This window comes from Rhinolophus sinicus, linkage group LG11 (genome assembly GCF_036562045.2).
Source record: "Rhinolophus sinicus isolate RSC01 linkage group LG11, ASM3656204v1, whole genome shotgun sequence".
Lineage (NCBI taxonomy): Eukaryota > Metazoa > Chordata > Mammalia > Chiroptera > Rhinolophidae > Rhinolophus > Rhinolophus sinicus.
The window spans coordinates 32187317-32207338 of record NC_133760.1 but is presented as its reverse complement, the minus strand read 5'-3'; the positions used below and the strand labels follow the sequence as shown (position 1 = coordinate 32207338).

The following is a 20022-nucleotide window of genomic DNA, read 5'->3' as shown; positions in this document are numbered from 1 at the left end:
GATTTCTATTTACCTCTAGATTTCTATCATGCATATATAGCAACCTTCTTAATTTTTCAGTTTTAGGCATTATTTATCCACTTCTCACCATGTGTGGAAAAGGATTTTGTTCTCTTTCACAACCCCTGTCATTCTCCCAAGTGTACTTCCCATCTCCTTAATAGTCATAGCTTTACTTTGATTAGATCAATATTCAGTATTTTTATTCACTATCTTTTTTGTCCACTTAGTTTTTCGTACTTATAGCTAACTTATTTTCAAACTTTCCCTCAGTTGTTTATCTCCTTTTTCTTTCTCTTTTTTTTTTTTAAGGAAGGCGCAGCTCACAGTGGCTCATGTGGAGGTTAAACCAGCAACCTTGGTGTTATCAGCACCACGCTAACCAACTGAGCTAACCACCCACCCGTATTTATCTTCTTTTAATACATTCACATACACCAGATATTCTATCAGCTTTATCTTTCTGGAGACATCTCTCTCTGAGTTTTCTCTAATCTGGATTAGTTACCTTCTACACAGTTGTCATCCTAGGAGCTCCCTTCACTTTTTCTGGTGAACCTTTTACTTTTCTTTTGTGTTCAGTCTCTTATCTTCTATATCCCATGCATACGAATATTCTAATAAGTTGCCACAAATTTAGTGGTTTTTTTGATGGAAGTGACATTTAAACTGAGCACTGAGGGCTGAATTGGGATTTACCAATTGAAGAGTGTGGGAAAACTATTATAGGCAGAGAAGATAACATGTATGAAGGGACTGAGGTAGGAAAGAGCATAGTGTTTTTGAGGAAATTTCAGTATGGGGAGAGCAGTGAGGGCAGAGTGGTATGAAATGAGGGTGGAAGGTTGGGGTCACATCATGGAGGCCTGCAGGCCTGGTTCAGGATTTCCAGCTTTATTCTGAGGGCAATGAGAAACCACTGGAAGGTTTTAAGAAGAGACATGCTAGAGCCTATACTTTAGAAATATCTATCTGGATGTATTTTCAAGAAAGGGTTAGGTAAGAGCAGAAGCAGGGAGGTCAGTTAAGAAGGCAGTCGTGGAGAGATCACTGTGGCTTGGATCAATGCGGTGGCAGTGGAAATGGAGACAGTGAATATCAGAGTGTTAAGCCATATTTAGGCCGGGAGCAGAAACCTTATCTTAAAAGCCATCTTGTCTTGATCCTGTCTTGCTTAATCTTCTAGGGGCCTGTGATCCGTGGAGCTGGGCGGGCCTCTGGCCAGGGTGTGGAGCTGGAGGGCTTGGCCATGCCCTGAAACCTGTTGTCAATGAAAACCCCCTGAAGCATTGGAGGGGAAACAGCCTTGTTGACCCCCTCCTATAAAACTCTGTCCCCCTCTTTGCTCTGGGAGGTTATGATCTTTTCCCTCTGCTCTAGTCTGACCTCCCGAAGCTCAAACATGCCCAATAAATTCTTATAGACCAATCTTGGTCTCCTGTGACTCATTCCTCCGGCTGTACCTAACAGAGAAGTTTTTAAGGGGTAGAGTTGCCAGAACTTAATGAAAGGCTGTATATGTGGGGAGGGAAGAGGCGAGAGAGAAGAATCATTCTTCACTTTCCGATTCCGGTGTGATAAATGTACCTTGGTCCTGTCAGACAAAGGTGAGGTCACTTGGCATTGATAGATTTGGTCTGGAGTGGCTGTAATGTTGTATCCCCACTTCTGCCTGCAGTGGCTTCTAGGGCCAGTGAAATGAAAAATTATCAGTTACCTGTGAGAAGTTGTCACGTGCAAATAAGTCCTTGCATCTTCTTTTTCTTTTTTTTCTCCCCTTCTTCCGCCTCCCTCCCCCTCCCCCAATCTGGTTCAAGCCGTTGTTTCTCAGTCTAATTGTGCGTAGGACACAGCTCTCCGGCCCAGGGCAGCTGCAGCACACAGCAGCCCATGGCTGCTCACGCCAACCGCTGGCTGCTCATCGCAGTCCAGCTCCAGGGAGAGCCTTTGTTCACAATCATAGCTGTAGAGGGTGCATCTCACTGGCCCATATGGAAATCAAACTGGCAACCTCGGTGTTAAGAGCACAGCGCTCCAACCACCTGAGCCACCAGGCTGGCCAGCGTCTTCTTTTCCAAAGGAGAATTAGACCACCCAAGGGTATGCAAATTGGAGAGCTGCTGTAAGAAACTTAGAACCCTGTTTTTGCTATGAGCTTCCTCCTCACTTATGCATGTACGAGTATATATATTTTGTTATCTGTTCAAATCTGCTTCAGAAATGATTTGAGGAAGTTTATATTTACTCACATATTTTCTATTTCTGGTATTCTTCAGTTCTTTGTGTAATCCAAATTTTAATTCAAATTTCCTTCTGCCTCAAGAATTTAACATTTCTTATAGTGCAGGTCTGCTGGCAATGAATTTCTTTAGCTTTTATTTCTCTGAAAATGTCTTTATTTCAGTTTCCTTTTTGAAAATATTTTTGCTGTCATTTTTGTCTTTGTTCCTCTGTGCATGATAAACCTTTTTTCTCTGGTTGCTTTTAAGATTTTTCTCTTTATCACTGGTTTTTAGAAATTTGATAATGATATGCCTTGTGGGTAATTTTCTTCATTTTTCTTGTGCTTAATGTTTCTTGAGCTTCTTGGAGCTGAGGGTTTAGTTTTCATCATACTTGGAAATTTCTCAAACATTATCTTCAAATATTTTTTTTCTGTCCTTTCTTCTCTCTTCCTGGAATTTGAATTATACCTAATAATTATACTTGCTGTTGTCCTACAAATTACTGATGTCCTGTTTGTTTATTTTTTATTTTTCAGTCTTTTTCTCTGTTTCATTCTGGATAATTTCTATTGCTGTTTTCAAGCCCGGTGATCTTTTCTTCTGCAGTGTCTACCATTCAGTGTATTTTTCATTTCAGATGTTTTCTTTTTCATTAATAGAGATTCAGTTCGGTTCTTTTTTATATCCATTTATCTCATCATGACCATTCTTTCACCTTTTTGAACATAGGGAATAAATTTATAATGGCTGTTGTAATGTCATAATTTTGTCATCTGTTTTTATGCATCTGTTTCTATTAATTTTCCTTCTGATTATTGGTTATGTTATCTTGCTTCTTTGCATATCTGGTAATTTTTTAAAATTGAGATTTTATTCACATACCATAAAATTCACTCTTTAGTGGTCTTTAGTATTTTCACAAAGTTGTGCAACCGTCACCAATATCTAATTCCAAAACCTTTTCACCATCTCTCCCCAAAAACCTCCATACCCATTAGTAATAACTTACCATTCTCCCCTCCTCTAGCCCCGTGTAAACACTGATCCATTTTCTGTCTCAGTGGATTTGCCTGTTCTGGATATTTCATAAATGGAATCATACAATTTGTGATCTTTGTGTTTGGCTTCTTTCACTTAGCATCAGGTTTTTGAGATTTATCCGCGTTTTACATGAATCAGCCCTTTATTCCTTTTTATGACTGAATAATATTCTATTGTATGCATATGCCTGGTAATTTTTGAATAGATACTGATTATTTTTAATTTTACATTGTTGGGTGCTAGATTTTGTTGTATTCCTTTGTTAGGCTTTGTTCTGGAATATACTTAATTTTCTTGGAATCAGTTTCATCCCCTTGATCCTGGCTTTTAAGCCTTGTTACTGTGGATCTAAGGTAATTTGGCCCCACTACTAAGGAAATAATACCCTTTTCAGATTTTACTTGAGGCCCTGTGTATTAGGAAGCCTTTCCAGGCTCGCTATTGGGAACACAAATTATTCCCAGCCCCATGTGAACTCTGTGGATTGTTCTTCCTTTTCCTTTCTGGTGGTTCTTGTCCTAGTCTTGGGGTTTTTTCCCCCATTTGCACACACAGGTTATACTCCAGCATAGATCTCTGCAGCTCTGCGTAGCTTCCTCCTCGCTGGTACTTTGCCTTGAAATGTCTAGCTGTCTTGGCCTTCCTGAACTCTGAACTATGTTTCTTTTACTCAAAAAGATGCCAGGCTTCATTTGGACTCCCCTTTGCCTTGGTCTCAAAACTCAGTCTAGGTGGTAGGCTAGAGTATTCATGGGGCTCATCTTGTTTGCTTTTTGTCTCACAGAGATCAGTGTCCTGGGCTGTCTGTTGTCCAGTGTCTGAAAATCATTATTTATATATTTTGTGCAGTTTTCTACTCATTTAAGGTGGTAAGGTAAATCTGGTCCCTGTTACTGAATAGCTTTGGTTTAAAGCAATTTAAAGTACATAATTCGTATAAAAAGAAATAATAAGAATAAAAGTAATAAACACTGAGAAGAAGCTAGTACAGCAAATCCGTGAATAATGTAGTTTCATTCAACGTCATTTCATTATAATGTTGATGAGATGCCATAGAAACTTAAATCTTGTTTATGTCAATTAATGTATGGTAAAGTTGGTTTCATTATATGCCATTTAGCTTAAAGCTGCAGAAGCTATGGATGGATGACGTTAAGTGAGGACTTACTGTACTCAAATCATGAATAGTATTATTACAGTGATTAAGTACTACTTTTTTCTCTGAACGTCCCAGAAACCAACATAGCAAGAAAAGTGCAGAGGGGCAGATTTTCTTATAGAAGAAATAAACAATTTTCAGTAGAGAAAAAAGCATTCTTTACCCTCAGTTTTAAGGACTTTATATGGGGAACTGGTCTGAGTTTTTGACATCTCTCCTTTGCTGACAGCCCGGGCAGCTGGCGGGAGTGACGCTGAGGCAACGGCCGCTGACTGGAGGAAGTGTGACTTGATTGCAAAGATACTGGCCTCTTGTCCCCAGCAGTCTCTTTCCCCAGAGGATTACTATAGGGATATCTGTCCCCAGGTAAATAGTTTTGTTTCTTTTGACCGTTTGAGGACTATTTGCTTATTTACAAAGGGAGGACTTTTAATGTTCCTCTAATATTGAGGTAAAAGCAAGGTAATATTTAAGTTTATTGTTCAGTGAGGGGGCTTCCTAATAAGGGAATAAAAACCTGTGGAAGACACTGACCAAACTGTTAGGTTTAAAAACGCCTCGTCATTATTAGATGACTAGCCCAGCTTGCTCTCAGAGCTGGAGTATGAAACTAAAGTTTCATCTCTTTTCTGTGTTTTTTTAATTGGTAAAAAAAAAATAGGTATTAAATAAACAAGGTAAATTAACATGTTACACAATTTAAAAAGCACAAAAGAGTAAACAGAAAAATAAGTCTCCCTCCCATCTCTGTTCCCTCATCCCTCAGAAGTAGTACTGTTACCAATGTCTTTTTATTTTCCAGAGATATTCTGTATATACAATAATATGTGTATATATAGTCTAACATGCTGCACACACATACTGTTTTCCATTTTGCTTTTTTAGCTTAACAATGTTCCTTAGAGATCACTTCATGTACAGGCATTTCATTTAGTGCTGCCTCATGCTTTTTCATGGGTGTGGACTATTTCATTACATTAATGTACCATAATTTATTTAACCAGCTTCCTATTAATGAATATTTGAGTTGTTTTCCTTACTTTGCTCTTACAAGCCATGCCACAGTTAATATTCATAAATCTTGCACACTGCAAGTATTACCATAGGAAAAATTCCTAGAATTGAAATTACCAGGTCAAAGGGTATATACATTTAAATATTTGATATTATTTACTTATCTGTTTTCCCACAGCTTTGCCTACACAATGTGTTATAAAACTTTTCTAACTTTGCTAATCTGATAGGTGAAAAATGTGGAAGGAGTTTTCTTAATCAGTACTCCCCGTGCATTTAGATGTAAGTAAGGCAGGCCTTTTGGAGTACAGTCCAAAGAAAGTCATTCAGTTGTTACGCTGATCTTTGGGCTTCTCACGGGTAGGCATGCATGAGAACAAAATACCACAATTCAAAACTATCTTATATCGGAATACACTAAATATAAGTCATCTTACAGGGCAAAGTTAGCATTTGCAATGATGCGTATAAATATTTTCTGAAACTAGTAGCTACAGTTTTGGTACTTGACAAAATGATAAAATCAAGTCATAGGTTTCGGGCTTGCTGAGTCTCTGTATGGCAGTGTCAGGAGTCACATACAGTTTTTAGACAGAAGATTTTCCTGTCTGCAAAAAGTACAAGCATCACTTTTAAGTTAGGACAGGAATACACTTTTCTATCAGTTGTTGATAGACTGGGGTAAATACACTTATAGGCACTGGAGATCTATGTTTATTTATTTATTTACTTAATTTTATTTTTTTTTTTGCGGGGGGGTAATATTGGGGAACAGTGTGTTCTTTCAGGACCCATCAGCTCCATGTCAGGTCGTTGTTTTCAACCTAGTTGTGGGGGGTACAGCTCAGCTCCAAGTAAAGCCGTCGTTTTCAGTCTAGTTGTGGAGGGCGCAGCTCACCAGCCTATGTGGGAATTGAACCGGTGACCTTGGCGTTATGAGCACCGTGCTCTTAACCACTGAGCCAACTGGCCACCCAGCGGCACCTCAGCTCCAAGCTCAAGCCACTGCCTCTCACTGGCCCATGTGGGAATCGAACTGGCGACCCTGGTGCTATGAGCACTGCACTCCAACCACTGAGCCAACCGGCTGCCCTCTATGTTTATTTTTGAGAATAAAATAGATTATTATCTGGGATACTTCAAATACGACAGACTCTTCAGACCCTAAATATATTTATATGCTTTGACCCAGTAATTTCATTTGGTGGTGCTATTTAGAATAGCAAAATTTTGGGAAAAACAGAATGTCTGGATATTAGGAGATACTTTAATAAATTCTTACATACAGTTTGAATATATATTGTATTTTGCTATATAATACTTTGAGGAATTTATAATAGTATGAGAAGGTTTTAGTAATATACAAAACTGAATATTAAGTGTGGTCTCAGTGAATTTTCTTCTTAAAACTTTATTTTCCAGATTTTTCTACAATGAGCATATATTTTATTAATTTGATAAAATTAATTAAGAAAAACACAGCCTCTTCAGTTCTCACACCCTTTGCTACTGGGTTGTTAAATTAAACATTTTTTTTGTTGTTGAATCAGTGTTATTGCAGTGAGTTTATTTTTTACCTTAGAGAAATTAGTACTGTCTCTTCTTAATTAATGTAATGCTCCATGCCAATAGCCTGTTACTTACTTACTTTGTGTACTTTTTCTTTTAGATTCTGGATTTATTTCACTTTCAAGATAAATTGACGGCGCGACAATTTCAGAGAGTTGCTACCACTACCTTTATAACTATGGCAGGAGAACGCCCACAGTTGGCAGCCAAATATTTACTTCAGCCAATGTTAGCTCCTCTCTATCGATGTTTAAATACAGCAGGTAAAGTAGGAAGTCTGGTGGTGGGTGTTCCTCTAAAGATCTCTTCTTCAGTACTTCAGTTTTAAATGACTTAAATCTGTGATGTTTCAGTGGCTTTAGGTTTACTTTTTTCCCTCCAACTTTGCATTTTGAAAAATCCACGTCACAGAAGTTCCAAGAAGACTACATTGCGCCACCCCTGTATACTCCACCTCAGTGGACTAACTGCTAACGTTTTGGCCACATTTGCTTTATCTTCTCTCTTTCTATGCATATGCATTTGTTCCGCAGCATTTGAGAGTTATTCGTAGACATCATCTAATATACAGACTGTATTAAAATTTTTCTAGTTGTCCCAAGAATTTCCTTTATAGCTGTTTTTAAAAAATCCAGAATCCAGTCAAGAATCATGCATAACATCTACTTGTTATGATTTTTCAGTTTTCTTTAATGGAGAATAGTTCCCCAGTCTTTTGTTTGTCTTTTACCATGACATTTTTGAAGAGCCCAGGTTATAGAATGGTTTTCAATTTGTATTTGTCTAATTATTTCCTTGTGATTAGATGGAGGTTAAGCATTTTGGCAGGAATACTACATAGAATGATGTTTTTTTTCTTAGTCTCCATCAGATTAATTAAGGGACATATACTGATTTATCCCAGTATTAGCAAAGTTATATTTGATCGTTTGATTAAGGTGGTAGCACGCAGATTTCTCCATTGTAAAAATATATTCCTCCCTATATAATTAATAAGTAATCTATGGAATGATAGTCTGGGACTGTGTGAATACCCTGTTTCTCAATAGTCTTTCATACTGTGGTTCATTATCCATTGATGAGTCTTGCCAGTAAAATGGTGATTTTGTATTTCGTGTGTTATTTCTATTATAATGTTAGTTGGTATTCTTCTGTAAAGAAGAGCATTTCTTTCTCTCTGCCTTATCCCTTTAAAAAAAAATTTTTTTTTTATTGGGGAATACTGGGGAACAGTGTAGTGTGTTTTTCCAGGACCCATCAGCTCCAAGTCAAGTCGTTGTTTTCAATCTAGTTGTGGAGGGCGCAGCTCACTGGCCCACATGGGAATCGAACTGGTGATGTTGGTTATGGGCACTGCACTCTAACCAACTGAGCCAACCTGCCACCCTGCCTTATCCCTTTTTAAAAAATAATTATTGAAGTATCAGTATAGATTTCATAGATTCTTTTTTTATTCAGTGAGTTACCAAACATTCCTGTCACTCATTTTGATGTTCAGATTTTTGCAGATTTGGCCGGTGGATTTAGTTCTGTTTTAATGTCTTAAGAAACTGACATTTTCACTATTTTCCTTAGTATGTTTTCATGCTTTATTGAGCTTAATGCAGGGAAACAGAGTATCGTTATAGTATTCTTAGTGATTAAAAAAAATGCTTTCTGGATAGCAGTTTCTAAGGTTAAAAATGAAGAAAAAGTTTGCTGTTATGGTTAAAGCAAATTTAGGTCTGTGTAGAGTTTGTGTAGAAGTCATTTGTAGTATGAATTTTTCTGTGTGTGTGTTGGGTGAGGTGGGTGGAGATAGAGAAAGTCTAATTCTTTTACATAGTAAAACCACCAGATTAAGCCTTGGTGAAGTGAAATTTGTGATTATTCAGACATGATAAACATGATATTTGAGTAAATTAACATTTCTTTATACATTTAATAGGAATGTAGCTTGGAATCAGTATATTCTTTTAAAAATGGCTCAAAAAATGAAGTATTTTTGTTGGCCTGAGTGTGGGTAATTTTGGTTTTTGTTCTATAGAGATTCCAGAAAGTCGCATGGTGCCAGGGACCATTTTGGTGACAGAAGAAGAACTTAGTAGATGTATTGAGGATGTATTTAAGGTTGGTAATTTGAATCACTAATGTTTTTAGCTAATATTTGTACTTAGTCTTTTAAAATAATTTTGCCTTTTTAATTGATGGTTTAAGAATTAGAATGATTAATCTTAAATTTAAAACATTAAAATCTTTTCTTTTTTTGAAACTGGAAACTATAAGCTGTTAGTGAAAAACTGATCGTGAAAAACTGATCTATTTTGAAACTGTCAATTTCATCACTTCTCTGACTGTTAAAACAGTTTGTATTCTCTAACTGGCACATGCCACTGAAAAAAGCATGTCTTTTAAAGAAATTGACAGAGGCATTTATAATACTGTAGGCTTCCTAAAAGTGTATGATAATATCGAATCTGCTTTATGACATTTGATAGCAATCACCATCATAAAGAGGTAAGTCTGAATAATGGAATCCTGCAAATGACTACCTAAATATATACTGAAAATGAAAAAAAACCACTATAGATTGTATGTTCTCTATGATTTACAGTCTTATAAATCTATGTGAAATATATATTTTTAGGCAAAAATGAAGTCCATTGTGTTAGGTTCAGATGGAGTTGGGGTAAATAATGCTCCTTTAAAATTTATTTCAATAAATTTATAATAGTATTTTACTATTAAAAACAGATACAAAAAAACCAAAAAAACATATACACTAGTAGACAGTTTTCAAAACTATATTCCATGTAAAAAGGTGCTGCCAACACTTTGGAGAATAGTCTGGCAGTGCCTCACAAAGTTAAGCATGGAGTTAGTATATGACCCAGCAATTCCACTCTTAGGTCTATATACCCAAGAGAAATGAAAACATGTTCACACAAAAACTTGTACACGAATGTTCATAGTAGCATTATTCATAACAGCCAAAATATGGGAACAACCCAAATGTCTATCAATGGATAAACAAATGTGATATAGCCATATAATGGACTGTTTTTCAGCCATAAAAAGAAATGAAGTATAGCTACATGCTACAACATGGATGAACATTTAAAAATTATAATTTAAAAATTTTAAAAGAAGCTAGACACAAAAGACCATACATTGTATAATTCCATTTATGTGAAATGTTCAGAATAGGCAAATTCATAGAGACAGAAAGTATTAATAGATTAGTGGTTGCTAAGGGCTGGGGCTGGGAAATTGTGAGTAGCTGCTAATGGGTATAGGGTTTCTTTTTGAGGTAAGGAAAATGTTCTGGAATTAGACAGTGACGATGGTTATACAACCTTGTGAATATACTAAAAGCCACTGGATTGTACATTTTAAGAGCGTGAAGTTTATGGCATGTGAATTATATCCAGTATAATTTCACGTTTCTCATTTCTTTTCTATGGCAGTGCATTAAATATTTTACAGTAAATATTTTCATTTTAGTTTTCTATGAAATAGTTCAAGCATACAAAAAATATAAAGGGTAAAATGCTCATGCATCCACCACTCAGCTTAAGAAATTAAACATTAACAATCCAGCTGAAGCCCTCCTTCTACCATCACTGATCACGTTTCCCTTGCTTCCCACCTGAGGGGAGCCACTATCCTGAATTTGTGTGTATTATTCCTTGTGCTCTTCGTAGTGTTGTTGTGCATGATTTTAAATTTATTTAAATGACATCATAATGTGTGTTACTTTAATTCATTCATTTTCACTATTAGATGTTATTCCATTATATGACTATCGTCATGTATTTGTTTATTCTTCTATTGGTAGACATTTGAGTTATTTCCATGGAATCTGTGCCAATCTGTTAGGTGTAGTGTAGTTTTCATTAGCAGTTGGTTCTCTTAATTCTTAATAGAATATCTTTTCATGTTTTTGGTTCATTCATATTTTTGCTTCTGTAAATTGTTCATATATTTTGCCCATTTAAAAAATTGTGTTATTTGCCTCTTTAAAATTTTTTAGAGTAAATTTTTTTTAATAAAGCAGACTGATTGAGGTATACTTTACAGACCATAAAATAATGTTTTAAGTGTACAATTCAATGATATTTAGTAAATTTACAGAGTTGTGAAACCATCACAATAGAGTTTTAGAACATTTCCATTACCCTAAAAAGATCTGTTGTGTCTATTTACAGTCACTCCCTGTTCCCACCCTCAGTCCCAGACAACCACTTATCTGCTCTCTACCTCTCTGGATATTTCATAGGAAGGAATCATGCAGTATGTGCTCTTTTCGTGGCTGGCTTCTCTCTCTTAGCATAATGTTTTGGAAGTTCATCCAGGTTACTGCATATATCGATATTTTATCCCTTTTTATTGCCAAGTAATATTCTATTGTATGACTATATTACATTTTGTGTATCTATTTATCAGTTGATGGACATTGGATGTAGAGTAAATCTTTTTTTAAACAGCTTTATAAGATATAATTCACATACTGTACAGTTCACTTATTTAAAGTGTGCAAACCAGTGGCTTTTTAGTATATTCACAGATTTGTGCAGCTGTCATCACAATCTATTTTAGGACATTTCATTACCCAAAAAGGAAGCCCCACACCAGTCCCAAATCCATCCACCACATTCCCCCCAGCACTAGGAAAGCACCAATCTATTTTCTGTCTCTATAGATTTGCCTTTTCTAGATATTGCATATAAAATATAGTATGTTTTCCAAAGTGGCTGCACCATTTTACATTCCCCCTAGCAGTGTGTGAGGGTATACAGTCAATCTTAAGTCATGTTCTTTCAGATAAAAAAGCAGATGCTTCTGTATTAAGCTCTACATATTATACTGATAAATTCATAGATATAAAATGCATGCTTAAAAATTCAAAATTCATTCTCCATAACACTTTTTACTAAAGAGATGTTTACTATCCTTTTGCTTAATTTAGCTGTTAAAAAACAGTATACCCTTTACAGGGTTGATATGGCGTACAGATATAGAGTTAAATTGCTCAGGGACAAAGCATGACATAGTGACTTAATGAATATAATGCCATTTTTATTTTTTAAAGCCTCATTTAGAGACTTATGAAAAGAAAGTTCTTCTGTCCTATTCTGCATATTGGTAGTCAAGGACTTTTCAGATTATAGAAAGACAAGAAATTATGTAAAGTAGTCTAAAAAGCAAATGAGAACAAGGCCAACTAACTTTCAAAAAGATTATCCTTAGTCACATCCCATCTAAGGAATATCATGATGAAAAACTGTTAAATGGTTGGGTGTGGAATGTCAGAAAGACTTGAAAGTGCTGGTAGGGAGAGGACTAATTGTGACTAAACTTTTGAACAAACCCCTCATAGTATTCCTTGGAAGTCAATAAATTGCTTTTAGAGGAAAAAGGAAACAAAACAGCTTCTTTCTGGCAAATGAATTAGCCTCTAAACCAGGGGTGTCCAAACTTTTTTCAACATTTTTCACCAAGGGCCATATGCGGTAAAATACACAAACAGCTGGGCCACTCACTCGAGGTGAAGTACGTATTGCCTCACCTGGTTTATTTAAGTAAACTAAATATATTTTTGGAATTTGCTGTGGGCCAATTAAAAATGGATTGTTGGCCCGCGGGCCGCAGTTTGGATACCACTGCTCTAAACAGAGAGATCCAGAAACAGTGAATCCTGCCATTTCTCCTACTGTTTCCCAGAAAAGGGGGGGAAAGCCACTCTAGTTCCGTGAACAGTTTGGTGAATTTGAAACCTGGAGAGGCAAGCAAAACATTAGTTTGCCGTGGACACTTGATTATGCATAAGGATTGGGACTGTCATGAAAGCAGAAAGGGTTGCAGAGGGTAATTATTCTCTCTACGAGGTATTGGCAGCTCAGCTGCAGTGGGAAAACAGAGGAAATGTGTATGTTGGAGGAAAATGGTAAATATTGTGTAAAACTTAGCAACAAAGGATGTGTTATCTTTATTAACTTGGTGCTAATACTAAATTATAGAATACAGCTCAATGGCAGGGAATAGGAAAACATCTGCAATGATTCAATTGATTCATCAACTCACTGGGTAACAAGAGGGTGTTTAATTTTAGAGAGGTATTTGGGAACATTTCCAGCTCTGGTTTCTCTCGCTATTCTTTTCTTTTTAACAGATTTATTGAGATATAATCCACATACCACACAATTCACAGACTTAAAGTGTTCAGTGTTTTTAATATATTTACAGTTATGCAACTATCACCACAATCTAATTTTAGAATATTTTTGTCCCCTCTAAAAGGATCCCATACCCATTAGCTGTCACTCTCCATTCTCCCCACTCTGCCCCCAGCCCTAGGCAACCACTAATCTATTTCCTGTCTCTATAGATTTGCCAATTCTGGACATTTCATGTAAATGGAACTGTATAATATGTGGTCTTTGGTAGTTGGTGTTTCACTTATCATGTTTTTAAGATTCATCCATATTGTACTTCATTCCTTTTAATGCCAAATAGTACTTTGTTGTGTGAATATACCATATTTGCTCATCTGTTCATCAGTTGATAGACATTTGTGTTGTTTCTGTACATTTTGGCTGTTATGACCAATGCTGCTATGGACATTCATGTATAAGGTTTTGGGTGTATGGATGTTTTCACGTCTCTTGGGTGCATACCTAGGAGTGGAATTGCTAGATCGTACGGTAACTCTATGTTTAGCTTTTTGAGGAGCTACCAGATGGTTTTCCAAAGTGGCAACACCGTTCTACATCCCCACCAGCAGTCTATGAGAGTTCCAACTTATCCACATTTTGGCCAACACTTGTTATTATCCTTTTTTAAAATTATAACTCACCTAGTAGGAATAAAGAAGTATCTTACCATGGTTTTGATTTACATTTCCCTAATGGCTAATGATATTGAATAGCCTTTAATATACTTATTGGCTATTTGCATGTCTTCTTTGTAGAAATAGTCTGTTAAGTGCCTTTGCCTATTTTTAAATTGGGTTAGTTTATGTTTCATTTTTCGTGGGAGGGATGGACTCACCCTCACCAATGGCTCTGTCCAAAAAAATCATCCTCATTGATCTCACAGTCTCCACACTTTGCGTCCTTCTCTACCCTCTTTCTGAATGAGAAGTTTGTGTAGTCCTGTTTTCATTTTACTTTGTCTTCCTGGAGTTTTAAGTCTATTTTATCTTGGTGCCTCACTTGACATTTCCAAGTTAACACTGTGCCACCTGCATTATAACAGCTGTCCATCTCGCTACCGTGTCAACCTCTAACTACAGAGCCCTTTAGTTCCTCAGAGCCAGCTTCGTCATTACTTTATGTACAGGCCTGATCAGATGGGTTATCTGATTTTTATGACCATCACAGAATTAGGAGGAACAGATTAGAAGTTCATTAGACTAAGGCACACTGACGAGAGGAGCAAGAAAAAGACAGTAAAAGTGTCCCAAAAAGGCATAATAATTTGAAAAGCAAGTTATGTTGGGGCTGGTATGGTCAGTATTTATACGTACTTTGTTTAAGAAGACAGGGATTGTGTATAATCCATTTTAGAAATATTTCCTTCGGAAACAAACTATAAATACATTTTGGTATTGTAGGGACTAAACCCTCAGCTCTCTGGATGAAAAATTTCTGGCAGGAGCAATTACAAGGGGAGGCCTTTCTACTCTTGCATCCATACACAGCAGTGAGTGAGCGGTGTGGCTCTCGTCGGCCAACTGGAAAGTTCTCAGGAATACAGGTGTATACATAGGTGCTAGTCGAATTGAATTGAAAACTTGTCATACCTAACTTGTACTTTATCTGCATAAATAATTCTCTTCATTTCTATGTGTGTACCTTACATCTGGTAAAATTGTCTAATCCAAAAGTGGGGTATGCACTTCAAATATCTTTTAGTCCAGTGGCTTCCTATTCTGTCTCCTTCTGACTCTGAATCCCTGGAATGTTGCAGTTCTTTTGTCCTCCCTGGTATGAGCGGGATAGATGGTTTTCTTTGTCTAGAGAACTGAAGAGAGGCCTAGATTGCAGAGATTTGTCTGGAAGGGCAGGATAAGATAATTCCAATTCTTTCTGAATGGACATTTTCTTGCTCTTCAGAGAACTGGCCATGATCTGATACTGGGCTGGGAGGTGATTCCTTTTAGTATTTCTCACTATGCTTGTCGAGACTCTCTAAAGGCAGAAGAAAGATTAGGGTAGGAAAGACTAGAAGATACCTAATTAGTTTATTTTCTACATTCTCATTTCCATTTTATCTCTCTATTTCCAGATTCAGGGAATCTTTACTTTAATTATCCAAGCCTTTTTGCCCCCCATTTAATCTTAATGAATTTCTAATTAAAAGTTTCTTTCTTTGTCAGATTGGCCAGTTGACTCTTCTTTGTGAATTTTTAATTATTTTTGTAGAGTAAGTTAGAATAATAGCACCTTAGAGCTGGAAGGAACTTTAGAAATAATTTAGTATAACCCCCTCTTTTTTTTTTAATAGATTTTATTTTTTAGAGCAGTTTTAAGTTCACAGGCAAATTGAGCAGAAAGTGCAGAGTTCCCATATATCCTCTGCCCTTCGTGTGTACAGCCTCTCCCACTGTCAGCATCCCACACCAGAGGGGTCCATTTGTTACAGTCGTTGAGCCTATATTGACATGTCAGTTATCACCCAAAGTCCATAGTTTACATTAGTGTTCACTCCTGATGTGGTACATTCTTAGGGTTTTGACAAATTAATCCCTCGTTTCATAGTAAAGGAAACAGAAATCCATAAGATTGTGAAATGACTTGTCCCAGATTATACTAGTGAGTGGCAGAGCTGGTTCAGGGACCAGTCTTTCCTTTTCTCTGTCTTTCACTCTTTCTGTGTTTAGAAAAGGTAATATTTGAACATGGTACACATTTAAGAAGTACAAAAGGCTTTAAGTTAGTCTCCCTCCCATCTATGAGTCCTCCCTAAAGGCAGTCGTTCTTTCCAGATGTTTCCATCTCTTACTGAACTGTGACCTTAAATAACATGCAAAGGACTAAAAGAGTATGTTTTAAAGCTGTGGGAGATGCAAGTGTTCGATTTCTAAATGCTGCAGTTCAGATTTTGTGGTACAGTGTAGTGACAAACACCTGGCCCTTTGAGTCAAACAGACCTAGATTGGAATCTGGCTCCCAGGGTGATTATCCGTGTGACTTCAGGTGACTTATTTAATATTTGAGTTGCGGGGATGAATAAGGTAACTTTTGGTAGTTTCACTGCATACTTTAGCGCATAACAGGTGCTCAAAAAACTGTCAGTTCCTTTTTGGTTCAGGGAAGCTTTTTTAAAAAGATAATTTTATGCAATATGCTCTGAAAGCATGCACAGAATACTATATTAGGTAACTTGTCTTATTCTTTTGCCTCTCACAAGTCTTAATTAAACTCAGTACGTGCATTAAAAGTTCTAGAACATTACTATCAAAAGGATCACTGTGATATTTTAGAAGGCAGCATTTGACTAGTTTATTCTTTAACGGGGATAAAAATCAAGTTCCAGCCTGTACTGAATTTCATTGTTAGGATTCAGTCAGCTTGGTTCTGAAAAGATTCATCATGTTTGTATTTCCACAGAAGTACACCCCTGTAAGAGACAAGGCCATAAATTAAGGAGACCGTTCCATTTACAGGAGCATCAAAGAGAATAAAATATTTGGGAATAAATTTAACATTTGTACACGGCTGTATATTTTACAAAATATTTTATATGAATTATCTTAATTGGTCCTTATGCCAAAAGCTTAATGCCTACATTGTAAATAAGGAAACAGACCTAAAGAGGTTTAAAAGTTTTACCTGTGTTCACTCACCTTAATATGTGATTTTTGGACAATCATATCGGTAGCAGAAACAAAATTCACACCCAAGTTTCTTGAGTCCTCTCTTCCTGGTGCTCTTTCACCTGCTCTATAGCAGTAAGGGGTGTGCTTAACAGTGTAATAGAAGTCTATGAAATGAGAAACGGAACGTGGAAGGACCGCTTTCTATTTTGTTTTGCTTTGAAACAGAAGCACATGTTTATTCTTAATACTTTGACCATTTTGACTCCTCTGAGTTTTTGCTTTCCCTTTTTATTTAAATTTCTAGTCAATCCTTCCAGAGAAATTCAGTCCTCCAGACATTGAAGATAAGTGTGAAACAAGCCAGTATAGTTAAATCAAGGCTTCTTTTGATCACTCTGCTCTCCCTTTCATGGCTAAAGTTTTGTTCTGTTCAGCTAATTTGTGCTGATTGAATAGCTTCTAGCTACAGCTTTAAAAAAAAAAAAATGTGAAAAGACAGAGGGCATCGTGACTTCCCCACAAAAACAGAGCTTTTGAGAAAATAAACATCAGTCTACTTTGCTCATTCATTCTTTGATTCATTTAATCAGTCACAAAAAAACTTAACCAAGTACCTGCTAAATGCCAGATACTCTGCTAGCTCTACAAATACAGAAATGATTAAGAGCCAGCTGCTGTCTTCAAGGAGCTCCCAGTCTACAAAGAAAGAGTTACAGTAATGTGTGATCTTTAGTTAAGAGTACCTAGAGCGGTTAGCTCAATTGGTCAGCGCGCAGAGCTCTTAACAACAAGGTTGCCGGTTTGATCCCCACATGGGCCACTGTGAGCTGCGCCTTCCATAACTAGATTGAAACAACTTCTTGACTTGGAGCTGATGGGTCCTGGAAAAATACACTTAAAATAAGTAAAAGTTAAAAAAAAAAAAAAATAGTACCTAGAAACACGCCTCTATTACTTGTTAGAGCAACAGTCCTCTAAGCTTAGATGAAGGGTCATAGGCTTAACCACAGACGCCTCTTCTCATGGCTGGCTCTGTGATGGAAAGCCAAGATGCATTCAGAAAGGAATGTGGAAATCCCAGAAAGGAATGAGGAAACGGCTCTGTTCTGAGCCATTCTGGGTTTCACAGATCCATACTGGTCTCTTCTTTCATCCTTCAGCCCTGCCGTACACATTTATACTGGAAAAGAAAGACACAGGTAGATATGGAAGTTTAACTTTTCTTCAAAGCACCATCTCACATACTCTCAGAGAGGCTTTTTCATGCCAAAGAATAGAAAAGGTTTCTTGAGAGTCTGTCTCTCCCTTCCTTGTTCCAGCTTTCCCATCTGCCGGTATTTTGTTTGATTATCCCTAGCTGTGCAGATACTTCAAGTAACCAGAAAACCTTTCCACCAAATAGGATTTCATCTTTAAAGTACTAACTTCAGAATTGATAGAACAGAAAGTGTTTGAGGAAGGCATAGAAATTTGTTACATCCTGGTCAAGTTGAAGATTCAGTGTTTCAAAATTTTTTTTGGGGGGAGGGATGGTTGGTTCATTTATTTCAACTGGTCTTACCTCTCAATGGCTGAGGTACCAAAAAGTTATAGAAGAAAATGAACAAACTTGCAATCAAATCAAAGAATGCTGAAAGAGGCCTTAAAGCTTGATAAATCCAAATCTTTATTTTTCATATAAGGAAACTGAGATGCAGAGAAGTCAATTGATTTGTGTTAAGTCTCACAACTGGTCAGTGGAAGTATTTACAGAGAACTCTATGTGAAATACACCCAATAGTTTTACTGTGGCAGCAAGGAAACTTTCAAATGATATGGAACATTTTTGCCACAGGTAGAAATAATATAATGAAGTATCGGATTATGTTTCAGAACTGAAATTCCCATCCCACTTTGTGTCTAGGTGAGCAGGGAGGACCCCCAACTAGAAAGACACTACACATAAGCACAGGCCAAGGAAATTCCACAATACCCGATCTCAGGGCACAAAGACAGTGCAGTAGGGCTCTGCCGCCAGTGGGGCAGGAAGCAGCTGACCTATTGTGCCTCACTGCTTCCTCAGTTGGTACTATCACCAGCCTGGTGTGGAGGATACTGGAAGGAACTGGCCCAACAGTTTCCTTCGTATGGAGTATGACTTCATTGGAAGGACTGTTCTGTTTCTTCTGGGTCGTGTGGTCATTGTCAGTGCTGGCACCAAGAGATCATAGTTCAGCATTGGCGGAGTCAGTCCAGCATCCTGTGTTCCTGTATGGATCACTAAACTCTAGATACAAGTCAGCAATCTGAGGAGTCCACTTTCAGGGGCACGTGACCAGGTTCCCCTTTGGGAGTGTAAGTAGAGGGTAATGTTGGATGTCAGGTGCAGACCAAACTGTTAACTTGCATGTGAGTTCAGTGTGAGGCAAGAGATTGGAAGGAGGGGGCTGTCACTGGGAAGGGCTAGCTAGTATGGCCCTGGACGTCCACCAGAAGACGCGGTGGAAGGGGGCTGTATAAGACTCAGGAGGAAGAGAAGGTGGTCCGGAAGCTGCTGTCCATGGTGCCACTCAGGAACGCCAGCCCTGCCCTGCAAAGTCTTTAGGAAAAGGTTTATTACAGCCTGACAACCTGGGATCTACTGACTTGGGGAGGATTGGGAGACAGCTGGGATAAAGTTGGTATAGGTTAGAGATTGAAGCAACGAAAATGGTATGATGAGCAAGGGGAGGTGAGTATTGGGAGATCATGGGGTACATGCTTTGTTCTTTTTTAAACTGTGGTAAAATACACATAAAATTTACCATTTTAATTCGGTAGCATTAAGTGCATTCACAGTGTCGTAGAACCATCACACTGTCTAGTTTCAGAACTTTTTCATCTCCCCAAATGGAAACCTTGTACCCATTAAGCAGTCTCCATTCCTCCCACGCCAGCCCCTGACAACTGCTTATCTGCTTTCTGTCTCTAGGCACTGTATGTGGATTTTATGTCAGACAGATCTGGAGTCATCCTGGCCCTTCCATTTACTAAAAATGTCCCTTTGCTCAACAAACTTGGCTTCTCTGAGCCTCAGTTTTCCACACTTTTAGAAAGAATTAAAGTCCTTAACCTGCAGGACTCTTTTGGGGATTGATTGTATGTTGACTGTTTAGCTGAATAATCTGGTTCATTCTTGAGTAGACATGCAATAAATGGTAGTTAATTGTTTTCCTCATTAAAGCAGTAACAGT

General features: G+C 37.4%; 1 protein-coding gene across 1 annotated transcript in view; it reads left to right on the top strand.

Annotated features, from left to right (window-relative positions):
• The window catches only part of TANGO6 (transport and golgi organization 6 homolog), a 140603-nt gene that overhangs the window by 9646 nt on the left and 110935 nt on the right, over positions 1-20022 (top strand). Inside the window, exons 5-7 of the mRNA XM_019756706.2 lie at positions 4655-4791; positions 7109-7271; positions 9035-9117. Of these exons, the coding sequence (XP_019612265.2) occupies positions 4655-4791; positions 7109-7271; positions 9035-9117 (383 nt within the window). The remainder of the gene's footprint in view (positions 1-4654; positions 4792-7108; positions 7272-9034; positions 9118-20022) is intronic.